Below are 24,493 nucleotides of genomic sequence, written 5' to 3' on the forward strand. Positions count from 1 at the left end.
GAGGGCACGTATTGATTCTTGTCCGTATACAGAAGGGGCATGTGGCCCAATGCACAGCGGCCACACCCCTACCCTGTTCTCTGCTACCTCTGCGCAATGCATCCATGATGTTCAGGGCAGCCTTGCGTGTGGAAAAGCTAGAAAAGCATAAACCTCCATTAGCAGTGTTTCTCCAGTTTCAGTGCTCGTCCAATCCCTGACTCAGAAGTCTGCCTGGGGCACCTCTAACCAGCTGATAGGCAATGGTCACCTTGCTGGCTGGGATCTGGGCAGCACTGTAAAAGGCTGTAGCAGTGTACACACTGTGACAGAAAGATGTTCCGGGTACAATAGGTGGAAAGAGCAGGTTACAAAATATCTCCTGCTTCAGCCTTTTTGTAAGAAAAATGGAAGCAATTACTCTAAAACACTAACCATGGTTATTTTGGGTGGTCCTGTCCTTTATGCTTTTTTGTGTTTTCCCATGTTTCCTGAATTAATATTTTTACTCATGCAATTAAGTGATATTTTCAAACAACCAAAGCAGGCCCTGAACCCTGGAGCTTCTGGCCCCGAGCTCCCCCACCCCCTACCTCCCCATAGAATACCCCAGAGAAGGGGCTGGTACTAACCAGGCAGGTGTGGGTCTGATCCCTTTCAGCCTTGAACACTGATGTGATGTGGGTGTCACCCTCGTCTGTGGAGGGAGGTGTGCAGCTGGGAATAAACGCTCCCAGAGGGCAGGGCCTTGTTGGGGCATTACCCCAAGGCACCTAGAGCAGTGCCTGGCACCTGGGAGTGCCCCAAATGCTAGAGTGAGTTAGCTGGTGGTCGAGGTGATGACTGGAGAGGCTGTGGAAATGGAAAAGGCCTTTTTGGATGGGCCCCCAACATCACCCTGCAGTCAGAGGACTGGGTCTGTGTCCTGGCCTCTTTTTGATCAAATGATTTGTGAAACACAGCCCTCCCAGCAGCAGGCTTGGGCACTTAGGTCAAGGGCACCCCTGTGTCTTATCCCCCCTCCCAAGGGATCCCAGCCCGGAGAGGCTGGGGCAAACGGCCTTAACAGTGAGGAGAGGTGGGCTGTGATAAGAGAGGCTGGATAAAGCCGGCCCCGCTGGGCAGGAAGTCCAGCCTCAAGATCTGGAAGTCTCCCAGGTGTCCCTTCCCCACACACTCCATTCTGCCTGTGCACCTTTAACCCCCGCCTGGTTGTTATTTAACTCACAGGGAGATTCTGATGAGTCCTGCATTCAGAAACCCGCCAAGGAGGCTGAGTTCCCTGGGCTGATCCCAGGATGAGAAGAGAAACCTATCAGGTAAGACCTTCCTCCCTGCACACTGGGTGGTCTCCCACCCACCCAGGACATCAGGGTGGGGAGAAGGTGAGGTCTTGAGAATTTCCCCTACTCCCCTCCCGCTCTCTGGCCCGGCCGGGTCCACAGCCTCAGCCCAGGACGGTCTTGGCAGAGGTGCCCACACCTGTGAGTCAGTTTGTGCCCCATCCGGTTGGGGAGCGGGAAGCCCAGGATGAAATGTGCCAGGTCCCTGGCAACCTCCTGGCCAGTAGCTGCAAAGCCCTGGTGGGAAGCACCCATGGAGCAGCCGGGCCCATCTGGGTGTCCTGTCTCGGGTAAAACCGCCTCCTTCCAGGTAAGAAAACACAGCGACCTTGGGCAAGTGACCCACCTCTCTAAGCCTCGGTTTCTTTCTTTTGTACAGTGGGGGTAACTCTCCCTCGGGGTCCAAGGCCATCAGCCTTGATAATCACCCTACACTTGTGGGTGCCCAGGGGAAAACCTTGTCATCACAAGCCTTGTTCTGAAAGCCTGGGGTGGTCAAGGGCCCCGCCTCGGGCCTCACAGCTCCCCCTTCCACCCAGAAGCCCCCTGTCATCGTGGGTGGGGGAAACTCTTTAGGAGGGGTCTCCAGAGGAGACCTGGCAGCAGGCGTGGGAGATGGCAGAGGCCACCTGGAGGGTCCGCCTGTGTGCCAGGCCCCATTTACAGACTGGTTTTGTCTGCTTTAACTTTCAGGACTGATCTGTGAGGAAGGGCTGTTAGCTCCATTTTAATACTAATTATAAACATAATGGCAGCACTGATCAAAGTGCTTCCTACCTGCTGGGCCCTGTGCCCACTGTTGTCTGGCCTTTAGACCAGAGACCATGATTATCTGCATTTTATAGACCTGGAAGTTGCAGTTAGGAGCATTTAAGGACTTGGCCTGTTAAGGATCTCTGACCTCGCTCGGGAGTGGCGCCCTGGCTCTGTGCTCTGGGCCCAGAACCCCCTCATCCACCTCCTCCAGGCCTCTGAGGCGGGCAGGACTGTGACGCCCACTTTACAGATGAGGAAACAGGGCTCGGGGGCGAGGAGACAGGTGGAGGCCAGCCGATGCCCGCCAGTTGGGAGCTGCAGAGTCACTTCCTAGCCTTGAAACCCAGCTCGGGGTGGAGACCGGCTAGAGCTGGGGATGGGAAGCCCGGGCTGAGAGGAGGCCTGGGTTCACACAGACACCAGACAAGTCGCTTAGCCTCACCCAAGTAGTCCTAAAGCTGTTGTGAGGATTAAATGAATACCTTTAATGCTCGAGGCCACCAGATGCTGCTGTTGGAAACTTGGCAAAGAGGAACATTTAACAGTCAGATAGCGTCACACAGCCAGTACAGCAGGAGACCACCTTGGACAGAGAGGCAGGAGGCCCTGGCTCCCGACATGGGGATGCTGGAGGGGAAAAGGCAGAGCCAGCAAGGTGCACCCAGTAAGGAAGGAGGAACACCAGGGAGGGAGGTGTCAGGGAAGCCCAGAGAACAAAGAGTTTTGGGAAGGCGGGCGTCATCTGGTCATTAGCCATGTCACCAGCCATGTCACCTGCCACCCGAGATGGAGGGTGATAAACAGAGCACGTGGGGCTCTGAGCACAGGTCCAGTTGTTTGTTTCCTCGGGATCATTTTTAGAAGTCATAGAATTGCAGGGTCAAACGGAGGCCCATTTTTAAGGTCCACTGCCCTCCTAATAAACTAAGTTCATTAACACCTTTGTAGCCAGAGTCAGGACAAGGATAAGGAGAGGCTGCCCCACTGAGGAGATGAAATTCTGTCTAAGGCAAGTTTCTTTTCCCCCAATGACAGAAAAGTGTTTTCTTGTGGGTCACTGGATACAAGTAGATATTCAGAGGTGGGGGAGTCCTTATGTATATCAGAGGGTTAGAACCCTGGTGTGGCCATCAGAAACAGACCCTCCCTTCTGAATGCTAGGCTTCTGCATAAACTTGCCAAGGAGCTTGCACCTTCCCTGGTCTCCACAGAACCCTGGGTGGGGACAGGGAAGGGGCAGCTGGGCTTCTCCAGTCCTGGTTCTCTGGAGTGTGGTGGCCATTGGAGACGCTTGTCCTCCTTGGGGACCCCCCTAGAAATTATAAGCTGGGACAGAGCTCATTTCAGCCCCTGCCCTACTAAGGAGGAGACTGAGTTAGAGAAGATCAGAGAGGGAAAGCAAATTGCCCAAGGTCACACAGCACATTGACAGCAGAGATTGACCAAACAGGTGGTGGTGTGTGGGGGCAGGTTTTAGAGTCAGTAAATTTGGGTTTGTATCTTGACTTTGCCACATATGGGCTGTGCCACCCTGGGTGAGATGCTTACCCTCTGCAAACCTCCATTTCACCACCTGTAAAATGGGGATAATCTCTAATTCATACACTTCTCGTGAGATGAAAAGAGATTGCAATGCCAAGTGCAAGGATAGGGGCTTAACACATGTTAGCTAAAAGCAACCCACCTAAAAAAAGCAAAGAGGAAGAGCAGAGGGGAAGGGTATCTCAGGCAGAGGCAAATGTGAGCCTAAGCTTGGAGGTGGAAGAGGCCAAGGCCGATTCCTGAAGTCCTTGCCAGCTGGCATGCTGCGGCAGGAGCGGGGGCAGTAACTCAACAGATCTGAGTTCAGAAAGCCCAGCATGGTACCTTTGCTGACTCACTGTGTGACCCCAAGCTGTCTCTGTCCCTCTCTGGGCCTCAGCCTCCCACCCCTACAGGCTCTAATCAGAGGTTGCAAATATTCATTCTTTGCTATCCTCTTGCCCTCTGGATGGGGCGCTCCATGAGCAGAGCCTTGTCATCTGTCCCCAGACCCCAGTGTCCCCAGCATCCAGCCCAGGTCTGGCACAGAATCATTTTCTCACCAAATGAATGAGTGAGTGGATGGATGGGTGACATCGATTCCCTTTGGGAGTGTGGGGGTTAAAGCAGGATCCCAGCCCCTCACTCAACCTCCACACATGCCTGCAGACCTGCCTCCAGCAGGTGGACCCTGTGCTCTTGTCTTTTCTTTGGTCTCCAGACAATGGCTTTGTTTCTCTTGTTACTTCTGGAGAATGAGAACACCTTTGTGGTGGCACCAAAAAGCCAACAGTAGTTCTCCAGATGTGTGATGAAGGTGCCTTTGATTTTCTCCTTTATGCGTTTCTCTGTTTCTTTCTACAACCATCTGTGGCTTTTCAAATAAAAAGCAGTGCTGCAAAGGAGATGGGTGGACTACAAAGGAAATACAAGTGACTTTTAAACATAAAAAATGCTCAGCCTCCTTCACAATCAAATAAATGCAAATGATAACTATCTTGAGAATCCATTTTTCCCCTATGTGACTGGCAAGGTCACAGTTGGTTAATGGTGTGTGTTGGTGAGGAAATAGCTGACCCCTGCCCTGCAGGGGCATGAGGGTGGAAACTGCTCTTGGCCCTCAGGAGGACAACGTGGCAATCTGTATGAAAGTATCAAATGCAAATCACCTTCGACCTAGCGTTGCACTTCTTGGAATTTATCCATTTATCCATGCTCACACATGGAAGAAATAATGTTACCCATTGCAGCATTGCTCGTGATGGCAAAATATTGAAAACCTAAACGTCCATCAGTAGGAGACTGGCCAAATACACCACAGTACTTCCATACCAAGGAGTACTATGCAGCTTTGAAAAAACAAATTAGTTAATGGGTCAGCTCTTAGATGCCAACACAGTCCAGAATAGGGTCCAGGATATAAAAGTCTGTGGAGAAGGTACAATGCAGACTGATGCATATAGTCTGCTGCTATCTTTGAGTATAAAAGAGAAATCAATATAGATTTATATTCACGTGTAAATGCATAAAATGTCTCTGGAAAGATCACAAGAAACATAACTTGGCTTTGGGGGAGGGGAATTAGGATGCTAAGACTTGGTGGGGAAGACAGACTTTTCACTGTGTGGCTTTTTATACCTCTGACTATTTGAATGATATGATGTATTATCCATCCCCAAAATATGAGAAGTTAAAAACAAAATAAAAAGAAAACGTTTAAATAAGGAAGAAAAGATAAATCTATTCTACTCCCTACCCCGTTACATTTCCTGGCATCACGGGCTATGAATATTGTCCTTGGTCATGGAGGAAGCAGAGGTCCTGGGGACAGGTGACCTGCCCAAAGCCCCTGGATGACTTTGCCAAAGCCCCAGTCACCACTTATAATTTCCCGCACAACTGGGATGTAAGTCCACCCCATTGCAGGGAAGGCCTGTATCAGACCAGAGTGGGGGAACTGATGGGGCTGCTTTGCTCAGGGCAAAGGGAAAGAAATCATTTAAGATTCAGGAATGGAGGCAATTGGGATTTTCCAATAAGAAATCGGAGTTCAAATGTTGATTTTGTGACTTGGGCATATGCCTTTCTTACTTTGTGCCTCAGTTTCCTTACCTCTGAAGCAAGGATGATAATACCAGTACCTGTTTTATAGGATTTTGATGATTAAATGATCAACTATGTAGAAAGCATTTAGAATAGCTCCTGGCCCAGAAAGGCACTATTTAACGGTTTACTAAGTAAATGTCTTAGAGGGATCCCTATAAGCTTATTGTTGAGTAAGAAAGTTAAGATACAGAAAAAATCTGCATCAACAAGGCCCTTTGGATGTCTAGGTGTGTCTGTGATTTCACAATCATAGAAAAGTGTGGGGCACATACTTGGCTGTCAATAAGAATTATCAAAGGAGGGTGGGGGTGGGGAAAGGGAGAGGGTTAAGCAAAATAAAAACATTTAAAGCCTCTTTACGATCATTTTAATGCAGTTATTAAATTATTTACATGTATAGGTATAGAGAAAGTTTCAGTGATTCAAAAAAAAAAGAAGGAAACTAAAAGAAAAGGACCTCTCTATCTCCCATGGGACAGGGGTGGGGGCACCCCCCAGTGATGTGAAGAGCAGAAGTCTAGCCAATGATGGCATCTTCCCAACACATTTGTTTATTTCAAAATCAAACAATCTCTGATAAATATTTATCCTCAATGCCTGCAGGAAAGAGGGAGGGGCATACTAAAATCCCATCAGTTGTTAAGGATCTCCTTTTTTTTCTTAACTTAAAAAAATTGGGGGGGGGGGCTAGGTAATTGGATTAATTAATTTATTTTTAATGGAAGCACTAGGGATTGAACCCAGGACCTTGTGTATGCTGTGCATGCTAAGCACACTCTCAACCATTGAGCTATATCCTCCCCTCAAGGGATCACCTTTTATCTGTGAGAATTTCTTTAGAGGGGTGTTTGCATCAACCCTTCCACCCCTACCCAAACACACCTCAGCTTTTCTGGACCTCAGCTGTAAAAAGGGAAATCTCCATACTAGCAGTTGAGGAGAAGAAGGTCACAGAAAAACTTCTGAAAACTCCAGGACAAATAGGAGTCCTCCACCCACAGGAAGGACAGATTACTGTCCCCTCCCTGGGTGGCTCTCCAATCCATTTTCCAAACAGCAAATCTTTCAAAGTGCAAATCTGATCTTGTCATCCCTCCTTAGAACCATTTTAGTGTCATCTAAATGTAATTCAATTTCTTATGAGGCTACAAGGTCCTACTGCGTCTAGCATCCTGTGACTCCCAGGTGACTAGGCCCAATCAGGCGTAACTGTAGTTCCCTCAGTTGCATAGATCTCTCTCTCCAGTATTTTGGTTTTCACACATCATTCCCTACCTTTGCCTGAAGACCTCACCCCGCCACCTCCTCGCTGACTGCCTTCCATACCCAGGCCTCATGAGGCTAGAATGTAGCCTCTTCCAGGAAGCTTTCTCAGGCTGCCCAGGAAAGGTTAGGGGCCCCGGTAGCGCAGGTACCTGGTTTTTGTTCTATTGCCCCGCAATCGGGCTATCAGATTGGTGACGGCAGAGGCCGCATACCTATAGCCTGCGGTCTGTGTTGAGTTGGGACATTTCCAGGCCGGGATTCAGTGACCTCCTGAAGGTGTCTGCCAGCTGTCATTCTATCCTGGCTCGGAGCTGCTTCTGGCCTGGTGCAGGGTTGCTGACTGGGACTGGCTATTTTGGGGGGTGAGGCCGGGTCCTTGGGAGGGTGATGACTATAGGAGTGCGTGTTTCTCTAAGGCAGAGGACACCCTCGGAGCGTGCCCCTCACAAACATGGGCAGAGCCCTCCGGCCCGCCCCGGGACCTGCCCCTCACAAAGATGGCGTCCCGCAGATTGTTATTGGTGTCGGCGGTCTCCATGGGCGGCTCTGATTGGTGGGGACAGGGGGCGCGGCAAGGGCGGGGCGACCTAGGGGGCGTGGCTTCGTCGGTCCGGGCCTAGGCTTCGGCCGCCTGTGCCGTTACTATGTCGCGGGCACGCTGCCACTTGCGCACCGCTCTCTTCCTGGCAGCGGTTTCTCCGCGTGGTGCAACCACTGGGGTCGCAGCGAGGCGAGGGTTGAGCGCGTGGCCCGCGCCACAGGAGCCCGGCATGGAGTATCAGGTATCCAGCTCGCCGGCGGCAGGTTGTGCGATGACACGTGAGCCGGGCCTGAGTCATTTAGCATCCGGCCTCCGCCAGCTGGGGAGGGAGGGGGTGCGGCCAAGAGCCTAGGACTGAGGAACTCCACGGCGCGAACATCCTGGAGACTGGAGGTGGGGACAGACAGGCACCAGGAAATTGGGCCTGGTCTGCGGGATCTGGGAATTCTGAGACTGAAGTGTCCCTCTTTAGAGAGTTGGAAGGGACGCCCGGTGATAGGACCAAGGGGTCCAGTGGTTGAACTGAGGTTCTGGACGCAGAACCAGCAGTTGGAGCGGAGAGGGGAAAGGGATTCAGGAGTTCAGACTTGAGAGACCCAGGAATATAGATCTGGGGTTGGAGTCTCCAGGATTTAAGAATTGCAGATCCAAGTTCTTGGAATTGGGGGGCAGGCAGGACCCAAGAGCAGTGGTGGGTGGGGCAAGAATCTGGAAAACAGAAGACTTTTCTGCCTGACTCTGTGGCAGGGGCCAGTTGACCGAGATCAGAACCTGATGCTGGCCAGGCAGGTGGCACCAGTTTGACAAGAGTGGGGCCTCCAGCCAGCAGTTTAAGGCCTGAGGGGAAATAAACAGCACACCCACTTTCACTCCCCAGTGCAGACTATCCTGAAGCTATATATCTATTTGCTTTCTTGGCCGGGCGACTACAGGCACACCCTTCCTCCCTCTGGACTCCTCTTCCCCATCTGGTTGCTTCAAGCAGCTCTTCTCTGGGTCAGAAGGTAGAACCCCAATCCTCAGGATTCGGCATGGAAGCCTCCAGGAATTCTTTCAGTTCTAAGACCCCAGCCTTCTGTGGTTCTGGCCCTGCCCCTGGAGGAGCCCAATATAATGGTGGACACCATTGAAGGGAATCAGGACAAAGGCCCAAGGGGTGCAGGCCTGGGAGCCTGAATCCTGTTAGTCATTCTACCTGTTTGCCTGGCACTCCCTGGGTGGGGCTAAATTGCCCCAGGCTCCCATTTTTGCCAGAGCTGGAAAGATGGCACTTCTTTCTCAGTGGTGCCTAACCTCTAGGCTTGGGCAACAGGACTGGCATGGCAGGCCTGGTATCCTGGCCTGGCCACTGATACACTGGGTGCCCCTGTCCCTGTGGACCCCTGATGAGCCTTAACCTGCTACCTGGGGACTGGTTGCCAGGATGCCGTGCGCACACTCAACACCCTGCAGACCAATGCCAACTACCTGGAGCAGGTGAAGCGACAGCGGGGTGATCCCCAGACACAACTGGAAGCCATGGAGCTGTACTTGGCACGGAGTGGGCTGCAGGTAAGGTGGGGAGGGCCTGTGACCATCCCCGACTCCTGTCTGTCTGTGAGTCCTGTGGCTGAGGCAGGGACCTTGTCCATCTGTCCCAGGTGGAGGACTTGGACCAACTGAACATCATCCACATCACTGGGACTAAGGGGAAGGTGAGCCACAGGGCCCAGGGGTAGGGTGTCCGCTTGGCTGGGGTGGTGGGGTGGGGCCTGCCCAGACAAGACCTTTTCTCTCTAGGGTTCCACCTGTGCCTTCACTGAACGTATTCTCCGAAACTACGGCCTGAAGACGGGATTCTTTAGGTACTGAGATATAGAGGGATGTGGTGTCTCCGAGCTCTCTGAAGGGCTGTGGAACCAGCCAGCACCTCAGGGTCAGGGTCACCCCCAGGAGCTCAGGAGCATACCTCTCTGCCCAGTGTTTATTCATTCAACAAACACTCAGTTAGCTCATACTATATTGCCCAAGTTTATGGCAGTCCTTAATTTTCATAAGGGAAAAAAATTGGGCAGAGAGGACAGCAACTTGAATGTATAAACAAAATACACTGCTGGAATAGTCAGAGATCCTTTTATGAACTTAAATTCCTTATACAATTTTTAAATCACATAGAAATATTTCTCACTTATGGCATCTTTGCAAAGAAAACCTGGCTAGTAAGAGCTTAAATGATAAGGGTAGTTTATGACGCTCGTGTTAAGGCCTCCAGAGTGGGCAGCAGAAGGGAGCCCTTCCGCTCTGCCAGGCTTAGCTGCTGCTTTGCCCTCGAGGCAGTGCCCCTCTTAGTTGCACTCAGGCATCTAAACTCACTCCAGAGGATTGGGGGTGGGGAGTAGACATGGGTCCCTTTCCCCTGAGCTGTGCACGCCTCTCGAGCCTGTCACTGGTAAAGCAGTGGGATTAACATGATGGTAATTGCTCAGGATTTAGTTTTGGGGCTTGGGGCATTCAAGACTTTTGCCTCCTTTTATTTTACCAGTTCCATCAAATGACTTCAGTAAGCCTCTGAATCCAGCTGACTGGGGTCATTTCAGGCCCACATGTTTTCCTAAACAGTTCTTTGTTCAAAATAGAGAAATGGACCCCCTCTCATAATACAAGAGGGTCTTTGAAGATTCAAATATAAGCCAACAATTCCTCTTCTAAAATGATTTTCAGCCTTCAACTTGGGCCCATTTGGGCCAGTCCAGGGTTGCAGCTTGACCACAGCAGATAGGGCCTTGCCCTCAAGGGCTGCAAGACAGACATTATGGGGGCTGATGTTTGCAGAATGACTGATCGGTGTGAGATGGGGAAAGCATGGGGGCTTTTGGGGTCTAGAGAGCATGCCTGGCCAGCCTGGTAGGGAGGGGTCCTTTCTTCTCCTTTCTGGAGGTGGAACTGTCTTAGCTGAGACCTGTAAAGTGGGCAGGTGCAAAGGCCTAGACATAGAAAGAGGTAGGGGGCTGGAGGAACTAAAAATAGCCCAGAGGGGCTGGGACACAGGGACCTACCAAGGGATGTGGGGGAGGTGAAGCACAGAGGCTACTGGCATCAGCCTGCTGAGGCCTAGGAGGCTGAGATGAGGAAATAGAACTCTCTGGACAGCAAGGGGAAGCTGCAGATGGGTTTTCAGTAGGGCAGCGATGTGGTCAGATTTGTTTTCTGAAACTGCAGGGAGGGTGAAGGCCTGGGGATCTTGGGAAGGGAGTCCTGATGACCCTAGATCTCTTGGCAGCTCTCCCCACCTGGTGCAGGTGCGTGAGCGGATCCGCATTAATGGGCAGCCCATAAGCCCCGAGCTCTTCACCAAGCACTTTTGGCGCCTCTACAACCGGCTGGAGGAGACCAAGGTGCCCATGCCAGAGGGCTGCTGGGAGGGCAGGGTAGGGGGCCTGGAGTGGGTGGATAGACCCAGAGGGCGCTGCACATCCCAGGATACAATCTCCCCCAGAGTAGAGGCCATAGGGGCCCTGGGTTCTGATGTGATCCTGTCCACAGGGCGACAGCAGCTGTGTCTCCATGCCTGGCTACTTCCGCTTCCTCACGCTCATGGCCTTCCATGTCTTCCTCCAAGAGAAGGTGTGTGTGCCCACTCCCAGAACTCTGTGTAGGAGGCCTTGGGGAGGGGAATCTCAGCCCCTGTGCCCCCTGCCATGCCCTCTGATCCTCTGCAGGTGGACCTGGCAGTGATGGAAGTGGGCATTGGTGGGGCTTACGACTGCACCAACATCATCAGGTGAGGAGACAGATGGTGGCCAGGAGCCCAGGTGGCCTGGGACAGGGGCATCATGGCCCTTTTGTCTTCCACAGGAAGCCCGTGGTGTGTGGGGTCTCCTCTCTTGGTATCGACCACACTGGCCTTTTGGGGGAAACGATGGAGAAGATTGCATGGCAGAAAGGGGGCATCTTTAAGGTAACCAGGCAGCTCTGGGGAGGGGAGGTACATGAATGGCTTGAGCCTGGCCCTCGAGGCTCAGGAAAGTGGGGGAGAGGCAGGGTCATTTATATCCTGATTCAGAACCAGATCTTGGGCATTCGCGGGGTCTGGTGTCTTGTCGTGGCTCTGCATGAGACTAGAGCAAGTTGAGCCCCCTCTCTGGTCTTAGTCTCCCCATTGAGGGGTTCCCAAGGTTCCATGCAGGGAGGCTGAGTAGGCCACCCAAACCCAGGGATGTGGGGGCTAGAGATGGAAGGTGGAGGACCCTGGGCAGCCCCTGGCTCACTCTCCCTGTCCTTCACAGTGTGGTGTCCCCGCTTTCACCGTGCTCCAGCCTGATGGCCCCCTGGCAGTGCTGAGGGACCGCGCTCAACAGATCTCCGTAAGTGTGATTAGAACAGCTGGGGAGGCACTTTATCTTTTCAGGCCTCAGTTTGCTCATCTGTGCTCATCCAGCTGGAGCACATCTCATTTCTAGGAAAAAGGCTTGGTGGGTTCTGGTCCATGAGGAAAGATGGAAAGGCTGATGGCATCAGGGAGGGTCTGCTGGCCAAAGAGGTGGCAGTAGCTCCCCTGACCACTGTCTCCTCTGCAGTGTCCCCTCTACCTGTGCCCCCCACTGGAAGCCCTGGAGGAAGGGGGGCCACCACTGATCCTGGGCCTGGAGGGAGAGCACCAGCAGTCCAATGCCACCTTGGCCTTGCAGCTGGCCCGCTGCTGGCTGCAGCGAAAGGACCACCAGGGTAAGTGGGTAGGTGAGAGGGTGGGCAGCGGACACATAGAGCTTGCCTCTGTCGGCCCTCACTCAGCTCTCTCTTCCCCCTACCCTCCCAGCAGGTATTGGGGAACTGAAGGTGTCTAGGCCAAGCCTCCTGGGGCAGCTGCCCCTGGCACCCGTGTTCCAGCCCACGTCCCACATGCGGCATGGTGAGTTGGACCTTCCTGCCCAGCCAGACCCCTTCAGATGTTTCTTTTGGTTTCCTGTTTGAGAGGTGGGGGGCAATTCAAGACCGTGCCTTAAGAGCAAAGACTTTGAAGTCAGTAAGCTTCCCTTGACTTCGAGTTCATGAACTCTCTCTGAGGCTGTTTCCCCACCTGCCAAATGAGATAATGACAGGACCCACTGTGAGGTGACATGACTAAGGGACTGAGCCCAGAGCCTGGCATGTATGGGATAAAATGCCCAGCCAGTGGTAGCAGCCAAAACTATCATCCTTTTCATTGTCATCATAAGACTGTGAGGTTCTTGAGAACGGTGCTGTTGCCAGGCTTCTTGCTTCCTCCCAAAGCTTTCAGACGTAGTATATCCTCGTGTCTGTTAAAACCCTTCAGCAACTGGTTCCAGTGTGCTCACTGTGTGCCAGGCCTGGGGTCAGAGCCCTGACACAGTCTGGAGCCTGGTAGATTCCATCCCAGTCCCCAGACTCACTTGCTTTGTGATGTAATCTCTGAGTTTAGGGTACTCCACCTGTCACATGGAACTAATATATGATAGTAGTCCCCTCTCAGGGCTGCCTGGAATATTCCACCAGATGAAACGGCCAGAGAATTGATCCCAATGACTGGTGCCCAGTAAGAGGCTCCTGGGCTGATCCACTCGCTCAGAGTGGTCAGCCTTCCAGCAGCGGGGGCTCTGCGGGCGGGTGGTGTGTGCAATGTGGAGAATTTGGGGCGGGAGAGGATTTAAGAGGCCTGCCTCGCGGCTGCCGCTGAAGGGCTGCCTTGCCCCTCTCCCCCAGGGCTTCGGGACACGGAATGGCTGGGCCGGACGCAGCTGCTGCGGCGCGGGCCCCTGACTTGGTACCTGGACGGCGCGCACACCACCGGCAGCATGCAGGCCTGCGTGCGCTGGTTCCGCCAGGCGCTGCACCGGCGAGAGAGGCCGGGCAGGTGAGCTGCGGGCAGAGGCGGGTCCGGCGCGGGGTCTAGGGGAGGGGCGGGACCTCGGACTAGGGTGGGGCGGAACCCGGAGGCGGAGGCGGGACTCGGCCGGCAGAGAGGGACGGGACCTTGGGAGAAGGATGGCTCCGGGGCCGGGCGACGCGACTAGGCTAGTAGGAAGGACCTTAGGGGAGGATGAGGCGGGACGCAGGGACGGGGTCAGGACAGGGACAGTTGGTGGAGGAGAGGAAGTTTCTGGAGGAAGGATGGGGCGGGGCCTGCGGAGGAGTCGGAGGCGCCGCCCTGACCCTCCCCTACCTCACTCCTCACCCCTCTAGTAGCGGGTCTGAGGTTCGTGTCTTGCTCTTCAACTCCACTGGGGACCGCGATTCCGCCGCCCTGCTGAAGCTGCTGCAGGTGAGGGGCTGGCTGGAGGATGGGCGGCAGGCAGCCCAGCCCTAGTTGCAGCTTTGACTCCGGGGCCTTCATCCCTCAGCCTCTGTTTCCTCAACTGTAGAACAGGACTGATTTCTCCCCTCCCCTGAATTGTACTGAGGATTAAATGTAAAAGCATTGGGCACAGGGAAGTCAAGTCACAGGTCGTTGGCCTCATTTTCCTCCATGGTCACACTCAAGCCCAGGGTTACAGAGAGGACCACGTAGTGGTATAAGGTGCAGGCTCTGGACTCGCTTATCAGGGCCCTTCAGCCATTAGCCTATGACCCTGGACAAGAGATGGCATTTTTCTGAGCCTCAGTTTGCCCTTCTATAAAACAAGGATGCTACTAGGATACCTGCTTCTTAAGTTTGGTTTAAGGAGTAACTGGGCTATAAGCATACAGGGGCCCTTCTCTGCCCAGGGAAACTGAGGCTGTCCTAGGATGTCAGGGCTAAAGTAGTTCTTATGGACCATTTCCCCATTTCACAGACCAGGATGCTGAGGCTGTTCTTCATATCCAAGACCTCTCATTTGTAGTCAGTAGCTGGGTCACCTTAAGCAAAAGCCCTTCTACCCCGACCCCCAGCCTCTTTTTCTTCATCTATCCTGGGCTGTGTCGCCCAGGCCACAGGCCAGGCAGGGTATATCGAAGTAGATGATTGGTGGGCAGGGCACTGAAGTGCCATGGCTGGGTTTATAGGGGGCATCTCCAGAGATGGGGACATGTATGTGGACTCAGGGCTGCTGTTTGGAAGTCAGGATGCAGGGCATTCTCTCAGAGCTCTGACACCGAGCTTCTCCCCTTGGCCTTCTAGCCCTGCCAGTTTGACTATGCCGTTTTCTGCCCTAACCTGACAGAGATGTCATCCATGGACAACGCAGGTGAGAGGTGACAGGCATGATCCCTGGGGTGGACGGGGGGCAGAGGGTCCTGAGGTGGACTGCTCTGTTGGTGACAGTGGGGACTCTTGAACTGGAGATCTTGATAGGAGCTAGATTTGTTTTACTGTATAAATAAATACTCCTTTGTACATTTTGAATTTTGCATGTGACTATAGTACTAAAAAAGATTATTGGGGGAACCATTTTCCAAAATGCAGATTACAACCCAGTGATGGTTCTTGAGATCAGTTTAGTGGATCTCAACCAGCATTTCTAATTTTAAATAAAATGGAATAGAAAAGAGAGTATCAGAGTGTCTTGCACAAAGTAAGGGTGGTACTATTTTATGACAATTCTGTTCCAGATGTATGTGTATACATATGTGAGTACAGGGTTGCCATTGTAAAATGTATTTTTTGTGTGGGTCATGTTATAAGTTTTTTTTTGAAATAATCTAAAAAATGCAGATCTGCAGGTCCCAGACTATCTAGGGATAGTCCAGGAATCTGCATTTGTAGAAATATTTATGCCTACCTGGTGATGGACCCTGTCCATTTTATAGATGAAGGCATTGAGGCTAGGGTGGTAAGATGTGCTCGGTGGGCAGAAGCCCCAGCTTTGAAGCTAAACTTCCTGGCCCTGTTTCTCACCCATTTCGTGACAGTGGGCAAGCCACTGAACTTTCTGAGCCTCAATTTCCTCAAGGCACCCACTGTGAGGACCAATGTTGCATAAAGAGGCTGGCATTAAGCAAGTGCCCACAGCATGCCTCCCCTGCCTGCCCCCCATCCATCTTGCTGATGTGCCCATCCCTGGACCCCACAGACCAGCAGAACTTCACAGTGACACTGGACCAGGTGCTGCTCCGCTGCCTCACACATCAGCAGCACTGGAGCCGCCTGCGTGAGGAGCAGGCCAGCCCAGACCTCTGGAGCACCCCTACCCCGGAGCCTGGTGGGCCCGCATCCCTGCTGGTGGTGCCCCACCCACCCCACAGCACCAGCTCCCTCGTCTTCAGCTGCATCTCCCACGCCTTGCAGTGGATCAGTCAAGGCCGGGACCCTGTCTTTCAGCTACCCAGTCCCCCAAGGGGCCTCCTCGCTCACCCTGTGGCCAGCAGCGGGGCCATCATCCTCCAAGAGGCTGCTGCCATCCACGTGCTGGTCACAGGCAGCCTGCACCTGGTAGGCGGTGTCCTGAAGCTGCTGGAGCCCTCCCTGTCCCAGTAGCCAAGGCAGTGGGGTTGGAGGTGGGGTCCTTCCACACCTGCCCTGTGTCTCTTCATGAACCCCTAAAATACGTGCCTTTTCTGCCTTACCGAGTCCATCTAGACTGGTCCAGGGACTTGGGCTCTGGGCAGCAAAATAGAGGTCTAGGGGCAGGAAGCTGAGATCAGACATCCTCTGTCTCCAAGCCTAGGGTGCCCTTAGCCTCTCCTTCCTAGTTATTCCGCTGACATCCAGCCCATCTCCCATTCCACCCTGCCTGCTTCCTGCCTCAGTCCCAGCTCACTGTGTGAGCTGCCTTCCAGGCCTGGGGTCCTGGCTGCTGGAAGATCGATTTCCTCCTCCCGATGGCCTTCTGGGAAAGGAAAGGATCCCTGCCTGGGGTGCCCTAGGGGCAGAGAGTGGCTGGACTGAATTAAAGCCTTTAACTTTTTTTAAAAAAGCACTGGCTTAATGTTTGAGCGACTCTTGACCTCCGGCTCCTTCAGCAGACAATAGGGGAATGGGGACTATAGCTGGTACAGGAACCTGGATTATGTAGGAGCCTGGGCTGTGTGGCCTGGGACAAGTGGCCCACCCTCTCTGAGTCTCTGGTAGCCTGTCTGAAATGAGAAGACCAGACTGATGTCCGTTGCCCACACGCCAGGCACTGCTTTGCAGACCTTCTCGCAGAGACCTTATGATCAAGAATTCTCATACCCATTTTCCAGATGAAGGAACTGTGGCTGGCTTAAAGAAGCCATGGGACCTGCCCACAGTCACACAGCCAATAAGTGGCAGGTCCATTTGAACCCAGAACTGTCACCACCCCCACCCTAGTTTAGGTGCCCTCTCCCCTTCTCCCAGTTCAGCACTGGTTTCATCGTCTGATTTATTGATGGTGAGTATACAGGGGTGGGCCCAGGACAGGCAGCCTGGCTGCCTGGGGTTGGGGGAGGGGGGGTATCTGTGTGGCAGTTGCAGGGAGGAGCTAGGTTCTCCCACTCCCAGGCTGGGCGCCCCTGGGCTTCTGTTTTCTCCGTCAGAGTTGTGCTAGTCCAGATGTGGAGGCTGCTGGGAGCAGGTCCAGGTGGCTCTGGGCTGGCTCTCTTCTGTTCCCATGGAGGAGGCGCTGTTGGCTTGGGTGGGCTGGGCTGAGTCTGGTTTTGGAGTTCTCAACTCCTGCCCAGCCCAGTTCACTGAGGGCTGGATCCAGGTTAAAATTACAGGGACTTGGGTTTCTACAACAAGGTGGACATATAGGGCAATGGTCTGTCTCTCCGTGGTCCTGGGCAGCCGTACCCCAGGCCCACTGGGTTTGAAGTTTCTGTGGGATGGGGTGGGGGGACCCCAAGATGTTCCAAGCTGGTGCCCTCGCTGGCAGCAGACCTCTGAGAGGGAGGCAGGAGGGGTGGATGCAGAGGGCATGGTCCATCCTTGGTTGAGTGGAGGGGTTGGGGTCCCTGGGTAAGTTCATGGCCAGTGGTTCCCAGCTGTTGGCTGCTCAGTCTCTCCTGCTGGGCGAGGGCTGGCTGGGTGGCCCTCAGGGCTCCGGGCTGGGCTCTACGCCATGCTGCTGGTGGAGCAGGGGGTGCTCTGGGTGCTCCCGATGCTGTGGTTGGTGCTACTGCTCTCCGAGGAGGCCGGGGCAGCCACCGCCACCACGGGCTCCCGCTTGCTGGGGTGACCTGGGGGCAGGGGCGGAGGTCAGGGCCCCGGCCAGGGCTCCCCACCCCACCAGAGGCTTTGCCGGGCTCCCCCAGGTGGTGGTGGAGGGGTCCTGAGTACTCATTGTGGGGGCCTGGGATACTCACGCGTGTGCAAGTAGATGTACCAGAGCGCAGCAGTGAGCAGGGCCCCGATGAGGAAGGCGCCAAAGGTGATGCCCAGCACGGCGGGCAGGACAAGGCCTTTGTCTGTGTAACCAAGGGGAGGACGACTGTGGTCAGCACTGATGCCTCCCCAACCCCACCCCGTTGTGCTGCCCAGGAGCCCAGGTTTGGTGCCAGTCTCAGCTCAGCCCCTGACCCTGACTTCTCTGAACCTCAGTTTCCTCATCTAGCTAATGGGTTCATCACACCCATGCCTCACACTGAGCCATGGCTGTTAAGGCCATCCACCCAGAGGGCCCAGCCAGGCCTTTTGGGCCATGCCTCTGCATCCCAAGGCTGGCGGAGATGCATTTTTAGGGAGGATGGGATGGTATCATCTGAGCAAAGAGTGAGTGGGGCCTGAGTCCAGAGCCTGCCTCACTCTGCTGTGTGGCCTTAGGTCAATCCCTGCTCCTCTCTGTGCCTTATACCATGATAGGGATGAGCCAGAGCACCTCTGAGGGCTCTTCAGCTCTGCTCTTGGGTTTTCTCAAGCTTCATTCTTTCCACACTCTTGATTCCTGTGTGACTATGGTCCAGGCAGCCTCCCCTTGGGCCTCTTGAGTTCCCATCCATACAGTGGGGCCATCAGCCCTGCCCTCTTGGTTGTAGGCTAGCAGTAGAGGCTCCATCCTGGCCCAAGTGGGATGGCAAAGAGGCAGGTGCCTCTCTCACCTCTGCCTTCAGTGTCAGGGACTCTTCTGCCCAGGGGGGCCTGGGTCTGGGGGGAGCTAATAAAGGCTAGAGAGAGTTGGGTTGAGGGCTGAGGGGCACCTTTCACACTAGGGGCCTTAAGGAAGGTGAGGTCAGCACTGCCCGACGTCCAGTCCCATCCAGTCCTGATTCCAGGAGGCCCCATTCCCCCCAGCATGATTGGCCAGCAACCATGGGGATCAAGAAAAGCTGAAGGCCTGGAATCCAGTCCCACGGGATGGTGATGAGCAGAGGCTCTCCATCTAGAAGATGCAGCTGTGGATCCTGCTCTCTGGGGTCCCCCCTGCTATGTGTCTCAGTCCCATCCCACTGAACTATCCATCGTGCCCTACTCTGACCTCAGCCACTGAAACCCTAGAGGGACTTAGAGAGAACTCACCATGCAGGCCAGGGCTGACGATGTTCAGGCGCATGGAGACAGTCCTGTGGACTTCCTGGGGGAAAAAGAGACTGTGGTGTGTGGCACAGCCTTCGAGAGGCAGCTTCCAGGCTTACTCTGTGGCTCTGTGACCCTCTACTGTCACAGCCCACCCTGGGGCCTTGACTTTGAATCCCATCTCCACCACCTTCTGGCTGAGAGCCTTTGGGCAAGTGCTGGGAGATCTATGCTATGGGAAGATGTTGGCCGGACAATCCTTGGCTGCTACTGAAATGTTTCCTGTGAGTTCCTGGGAGGCCCCCAACTCCCATGAGGATTGTGGGGGCACTGCATCCATCACCTTTGTGAATGCCTGGGTGAGAGGAGCCAGGTTGGCCCAGAGGCCCAGGCTCACTGGGGCTGGGGGAGAGGCCCACTCAGGAGCAGCCCCAGAGGCTTCTCCAGCTTCATACAACTAGAGAGGCTTTGAATCCTGGGGACCCTTCTGTGTGCAAGGGCCTGGGGATGACTGTGAGTGTGTCCAGGGCTGAGGGTCTGAGAACAGGTATCCACCAGATGGTGAGGCATTGTGACCAGTAAATGCAGAAAAATCAGAATTTTGTGTCCTTTGTACTAACCCTCTTCCTTGAAGGCTCCTGTTTATTGAGATACATTGGTGATCATACTACATGGATAGACGGGTGGGTGGATTCCTGGGTGGATGGATTGATGGATGACTGGGTGGAATGGTAGAAGGCTCGCTGCCTGGCTGGCTGGGTGACAGGGCTGGTGGAAGGACTGGATGACTGGATGGGATGGTGAGAAGTATCAATCGATAAATGGATGACTGGCTGGGATATTGGAAAGATGGATAGATGCCTGGGTGTGATGGTGGATGGAGAGATAATTGCTGCAGCTGCATATCCTACCAATGTCCAAGATATAGCACAGCCATGAGAAGACTGTAGGGTAGCAGGAAGAGTGCCCCTGGTACCCAGAAGCCACATACCTGCCTGCAGCTATGTCCCTGGCCCACGGGTCCCACATCCTCCTGGGCTATCTCATCCCTTCCTGGAAACTCCAGACCCGAAGCCACCCTTGAAACTGGGCCTGGCCCAGTTCCCACTCACCAGGGACCAAGTCCTGGGACGTAGGGCTACAGTGCAGCTAAGGATGCCAGTTGTGGGCATGGGCACCATGTGGCCACGGAGGAGGAAGCTGAAGCGCATGTCACCACCAGGGCTTGGGGACATCAGGCTCACACAGCTGCTCTTGGCTGCCTGGCTCTGGATGAGTTCCACGATTTCCATGTCAGGCCCCAAATTCAGTTGGCAGCTGTCCAGCTGGATCGTGAGCTCAGGGATTGATGGGGACACGCTCACCTGTATGGGTAGTTAAGGGGGATGAGATATGGTCAGTTACTCTTAACCCTCCACCCTCCCTGTTCTCATGAAATAAGCTAGATTCATTCTCAAGTTCCTGCCCCAGAACCTTGACAGTGCAAGGACAGTCATCCTGTCTGCTTGGGGCAATTGAGGAGGAAGAGGTGATATTCCCACCAGTGTCTGAGCTCTGCCTTTGCTCTCTCTCCCCACCCACCATGCACCATGCTGGTTCCCTCCTTCCTCTGGGAAGTTAAATGCTCATCATCTCTCTGCCAGTGGTAGAAAGAAAGGGTCTGATAAATCCCAGGAGCTCGCAGGCCTGAGAGGTCAAGTCCATACCTGCACAAAGCCCTGCTGCCCCAGCTCGATAGAGTTGGAGGTCTGGAGGAAGTGCGGGCTGAGGTAGAGGCCCAGCTGGAGGGAGAGGCTGTCCATGTTGATGCATTGCACCTTTTTCTGTAGGAGATGGGAGGGAGGATTGGTCAGTCTGAGGAGCACACAGCCAGGAAAGTAAGGGGTGGGAACAGGAGTCATTGTCCAGAGTTGTTGCCTGACCCTCATTCTCACCTTAAAAAGAACCCAGAAAACTGATATTTATCAAGCACTTGCTCTGCACCAGGCCTGTGTGAAGTGCTTTCCAGGCCTCATCTCAGTTTCTGCTCATAAGCACACCATAGGGGGGAAACTTTCTTATTGCTGCTATTAACAGACAGGATCTTGGAGCCCAGGAAGCTTATATGACTTGCCCAAAGCCACACAGCTGGTATGTGCTTGAACCCTCTGACTGGAGAGGCTGAGAACGTAACCCTAAACGGTACTGCTCCCATTGCACAGAAAGGGAGACGGAGGCACACTGGAGACACATGGGTTTGCCAGGATCAGGGCCTGAGTTCCCTGAGGCCTGCTCCCTCCCAGGCCAGTAAGGGCCCCAGGACCCTGGACCAGATGGGTGACCATCCATCTCACCCGCTGCGGTGATGAGCTTGACAGGAAGTTGACGACCACCTGCAGGAACAGAGCCAAGGAGCTAATGAGAGCCAGAAAGGATCCCAGAGGGTATCTCACCCAACGCTCCCAATTTTGGATAGGGAGACTGAGCCAACCCATGGTTAAGCTTGTTTTCCTACTGAGCACCACACCCACTCTCCCAAGTGCCCCTCAGCCTGGAAGACCAAGGAGGCATCTGGAGGGGGCACCCTGAAACATTTCCCAGCCCAGCACTTACCTCGTTACTGACCACATTTTCTGTTACTTTCATGCCACATTTGGAGTAGGTGCTGCGCAAGACAAGCTGGTCATCTCTGTCCTCAGCCTTGCAGCTGGAGTCCCAGAAGGTCAGGTTCATGATAGTGCACCTCAGAGTCTGGGCCAGGGTTGGGGGGGCACCGTCAGGAGGCACAGGGCTCCCTGGGGCCTGTCCCTCACCCCCAGCACCAAGGACCTACCATATCCCGGGGTCTCAACGCATAGCCACGCCTTTGCGCCATTCCCCGTTTTTGTTAGTTCTCAACATCCTGCACCATTCAAGACTTACTACTGTTCCTGAACTTGACTCACTTTTGTACTTAGCAATAAAATCTGTGACATCGTGAGTGTTTTCTTCTCTACAGACATAGGTACTCAGAGAAATTGTGTGGTTTTGTTTGTTTTTTTCCCTCGTTTTTAACAAGTGGCATCACGCTGTCCTTCATGCTGTAGCTTCATTTTCTCACTGAACAATAAATCATAGACATCTTTCTGTGTATATATTTGTAGCTCTAGAACATTGTTTTTAACTGGAGTGTAATGTTCCAAAGATCGATGGGTTACAATGTATGCATCCAGACCCCTTGGGCCCGGACAGCAGCCATGCCAGCCATTGCTGGTCCCTGCACCACCTCCCCCATCTCCCTGAAATTTGCTGAGCCAGGCAGGGGCAGGGGGTGGGGGAGAGATGGGCCGCAGACAGGTGGAGCTTCACAAAGGCTCCAGTACCCCACACCCCAAAACCCTTCCATGTGGATGCAGAGTTCAGTGTCATTCTGAAAATCCCTGAGAACACGTATGACTTGTCAAGGCTCTGGCAGAGAGATTTCCTGCCTCAGAAAGACTAGAAGAAATCGCAAAGGGGAAGATGGCCACCTAGGATGGCCCAATGTTCTAAGAGCTCCAAAAAATGAAAACACCCTGTAGCCGAAGTTTAAAGAACCAGGACAAATTGGGAGAGATTATTTCAATAAGAATGGTGGACAAAGGGCCAAAAATGTTTTCCTTCACATAAAAAGCTTATAAAAATTATCAAGAAAAATACCCAGCCACAATGTTACAGACACTAGTTATTATTATCAGTCACACAGAGCCATGCCCATACTTACTACTAACCAAAGAAGTGGAAATTCAAACGAGAATGGAACACCATGTTCCACCTCCCACATCAGCAAAAAGTTTTTTTAGACAAAATATAATAATTTGGAGAGAGAGAGAGAGTCAAAGTGTTCTCATTAACCATCAGTGAAAATTGGAGTCATCTTTTGGAAAGTGGGTTGGCAACATGTATCAAAACTTCCAGAATGTTCACTCATTTTGACCCAGCAATCTCACTAATGTGGAAATCTATCCTAAGAAAATAATCTTACTTAAAGAAAAATTTCATGAACAAAGACACTTTCTGCATATTTATAATATTACAGAATTAGGAACAACCCAAATGTCTAGCGAGGGCAGAAGAGTTAATTATGCCATGTCAGTATGATAGGATAGAATGTACTTATTAAAGTGATATTATTAAGTACCTATGTCAAAGTTCTAAGAATACATTAAGTGAATAGAGCGGGAAACGGACAATTGCATCCGATACGAGTACACTGTATAAGAAATACACAGAGAAAACATTCCAGAAATACACCAAATTATTGGTAGCCATTGTCTTTGAGTGGGGACATTGAGATTTTCTTCTTTTCTAATTTTTCCACATTTGAAAAAAGCCTGTGTTATTTTAATAATAAATATCTTTCTTCTTCAATCAGGCAGAGATCATAATTGCGTAGATATTCTGAGCAACAACTCAGCTCAGCCTGCATTTAGAATTAATCATGGTGATTATCAAGTACCTATTTATTGGAGCACTTACTGCACCGCATCTGGCTGGGTTGTCAGACCTCATGTAATTCTCACCCCATGGTAGAGACCATTAGCAACCCCATTTTACAAGTGGGAAAACCAAGGCTTGCAGAGGGATGTGATTTGTGCCCCTGCCTAGATTAGGACCCCAAGATTCTTAGGCTAGAGGAGGGACCAGCTGCTCCTGTCAGCTGGGCCAGAGGCGCGGGTTCCCTTACCGAGATGAGATCTTTCTTGAGTACCAGAGTCATGACGTCATCAGAGCACTTGGGCTGTATCAGGGACAGGAGCAGCTCCTGGTTGCAACCCTCCCTGGGAGGGATGGTCTGGACTGGTGTGGGTGAGGGCCGAAGCTCACTGCCTGCAGGGTAGCAGAGGCAGCCGACAGTCACTGAGGGCTTCCTCTGCTCTAGGCGCTAAGCACTTCTACAACTAGGTGCCCTCAGGGTCCCTAAGTTGCATATGAGGAGAAGGGGCTCCCACCAGCTGATGCAACTTGCCGAGTTCACAAGCAGCTCTGGATGGCAACCCCTCCAGGGAGAGGGCAAGGGAAGGGAGGAGGTCAAGGAAAGGGAGCTGGGTGCTCACCGCAGCTGCGGGCCCGCAGAGAGACGAAACTGGCCAGAGGGAGCTCCACAAAAGATGCTACTACACTGGCGTTGAGCCTCTGGGCCTCCTCCAGCAGGCCTTGGGTTGTATCTGGGAGGTCGTAGCCACTTATGTTCCCCTCTGGAAAGATCTTGAAGGAGTATTTACCAGTGGTCTAGAGATGGGGAGAGAGGCAGAGTAGGGAGCCATAGACATAGTCAGAGGGTGCACAGCCTGGCCAGGGGTCCTGCAGGCCAGCCGGGGTCCTGCAGGCCAGCCAGGGTTCTGCCAGGTCTCAGTCCTGTTCTCTCCTTTGTTCCTGCTGTTTCCCCTGCCTGGGCCAGCCCCCCTCCACCCCCATCTACTGGCTCTTGTTTGTTTCTGAACTCAGCTTGGGGTTCCCCTCTCCAGGGATCTTCCCTGACCCTCTGGGCTGGGTTAGGAGCCTCCCTAAGGGACCATGGAAGGCTTCCCGGAGGAGATGCCATCTAGGTGAAGGTCTCAAGGAAATAGGTAGTGCACGGAGGAAGAGGGTAGGGGCATAAGGATCACCATATGTAAAGGCTCAGGGCAGGGTGCTGGTGCAGTTTGGGTTTTT

The 24,493-nt window shown here is 53.2% G+C and overlaps 2 protein-coding genes across 8 annotated transcripts in view; one reads left to right on the forward strand and one right to left on the reverse strand.

Annotated features, from left to right (window-relative positions):
* Positions 1-1,221: 1,221 nt before the first annotated feature.
* FPGS (folylpolyglutamate synthase) lies at positions 1,222-16,343 on the forward strand. Of its 7 annotated transcripts, none has more exons than XM_031450532.2 (15): positions 1,222-1,298; positions 8,935-9,063; positions 9,153-9,206; positions 9,292-9,356; positions 10,772-10,886; positions 11,035-11,115; positions 11,211-11,272; positions 11,347-11,449; positions 11,778-11,855; positions 12,069-12,216; positions 12,308-12,400; positions 13,213-13,363; positions 13,693-13,771; positions 14,609-14,675; positions 15,501-16,343. In XM_031450532.2, the coding sequence occupies exons 1-15, from the start codon at positions 1,278-1,280 to the stop codon at positions 15,902-15,904; spliced, it is 1,650 nt and encodes a 549-aa protein (XP_031306392.1). In that variant the 5' UTR covers positions 1,222-1,277; the 3' UTR covers positions 15,905-16,343. The 7 variants fall into 7 exon arrangements, with proteins under 7 accessions (XP_031306392.1, XP_031306391.1, XP_031306389.1 ...); XM_031450531.2 differs by lacking the exon at positions 1,222-1,298 and adding an exon at positions 1,495-1,632; XM_031450529.2 differs by lacking the exon at positions 1,222-1,298 and adding an exon at positions 7,577-7,753.
* Positions 16,344-16,755: 412 nt separating this feature from the next.
* The window catches only part of ENG (endoglin), a 28,796-nt gene continuing 21,058 nt past the window's right edge, over positions 16,756-24,493 (reverse strand). Inside the window, exons 7-15 of the mRNA XM_010984304.3 lie at positions 23,896-24,070; positions 23,526-23,668; positions 21,434-21,571; positions 21,175-21,213; positions 20,548-20,664; positions 19,954-20,205; positions 18,845-18,899; positions 17,695-17,796; positions 16,756-17,568 (exon numbers count right to left, since the gene is read on the reverse strand). Of these exons, the coding sequence (XP_010982606.2) occupies positions 17,444-17,568; positions 17,695-17,796; positions 18,845-18,899; positions 19,954-20,205; positions 20,548-20,664; positions 21,175-21,213; positions 21,434-21,571; positions 23,526-23,668; positions 23,896-24,070 (1,146 nt within the window). The 3' untranslated portion in view covers positions 16,756-17,443. The remainder of the gene's footprint in view (positions 17,569-17,694; positions 17,797-18,844; positions 18,900-19,953; positions 20,206-20,547; positions 20,665-21,174; positions 21,214-21,433; positions 21,572-23,525; positions 23,669-23,895; positions 24,071-24,493) is intronic.

The sequence above is a fragment of the Camelus dromedarius genome, chromosome 10 (assembly GCF_036321535.1).
Source record: "Camelus dromedarius isolate mCamDro1 chromosome 10, mCamDro1.pat, whole genome shotgun sequence".
NCBI classification, from domain to species: domain Eukaryota; kingdom Metazoa; phylum Chordata; class Mammalia; order Artiodactyla; family Camelidae; genus Camelus; species Camelus dromedarius.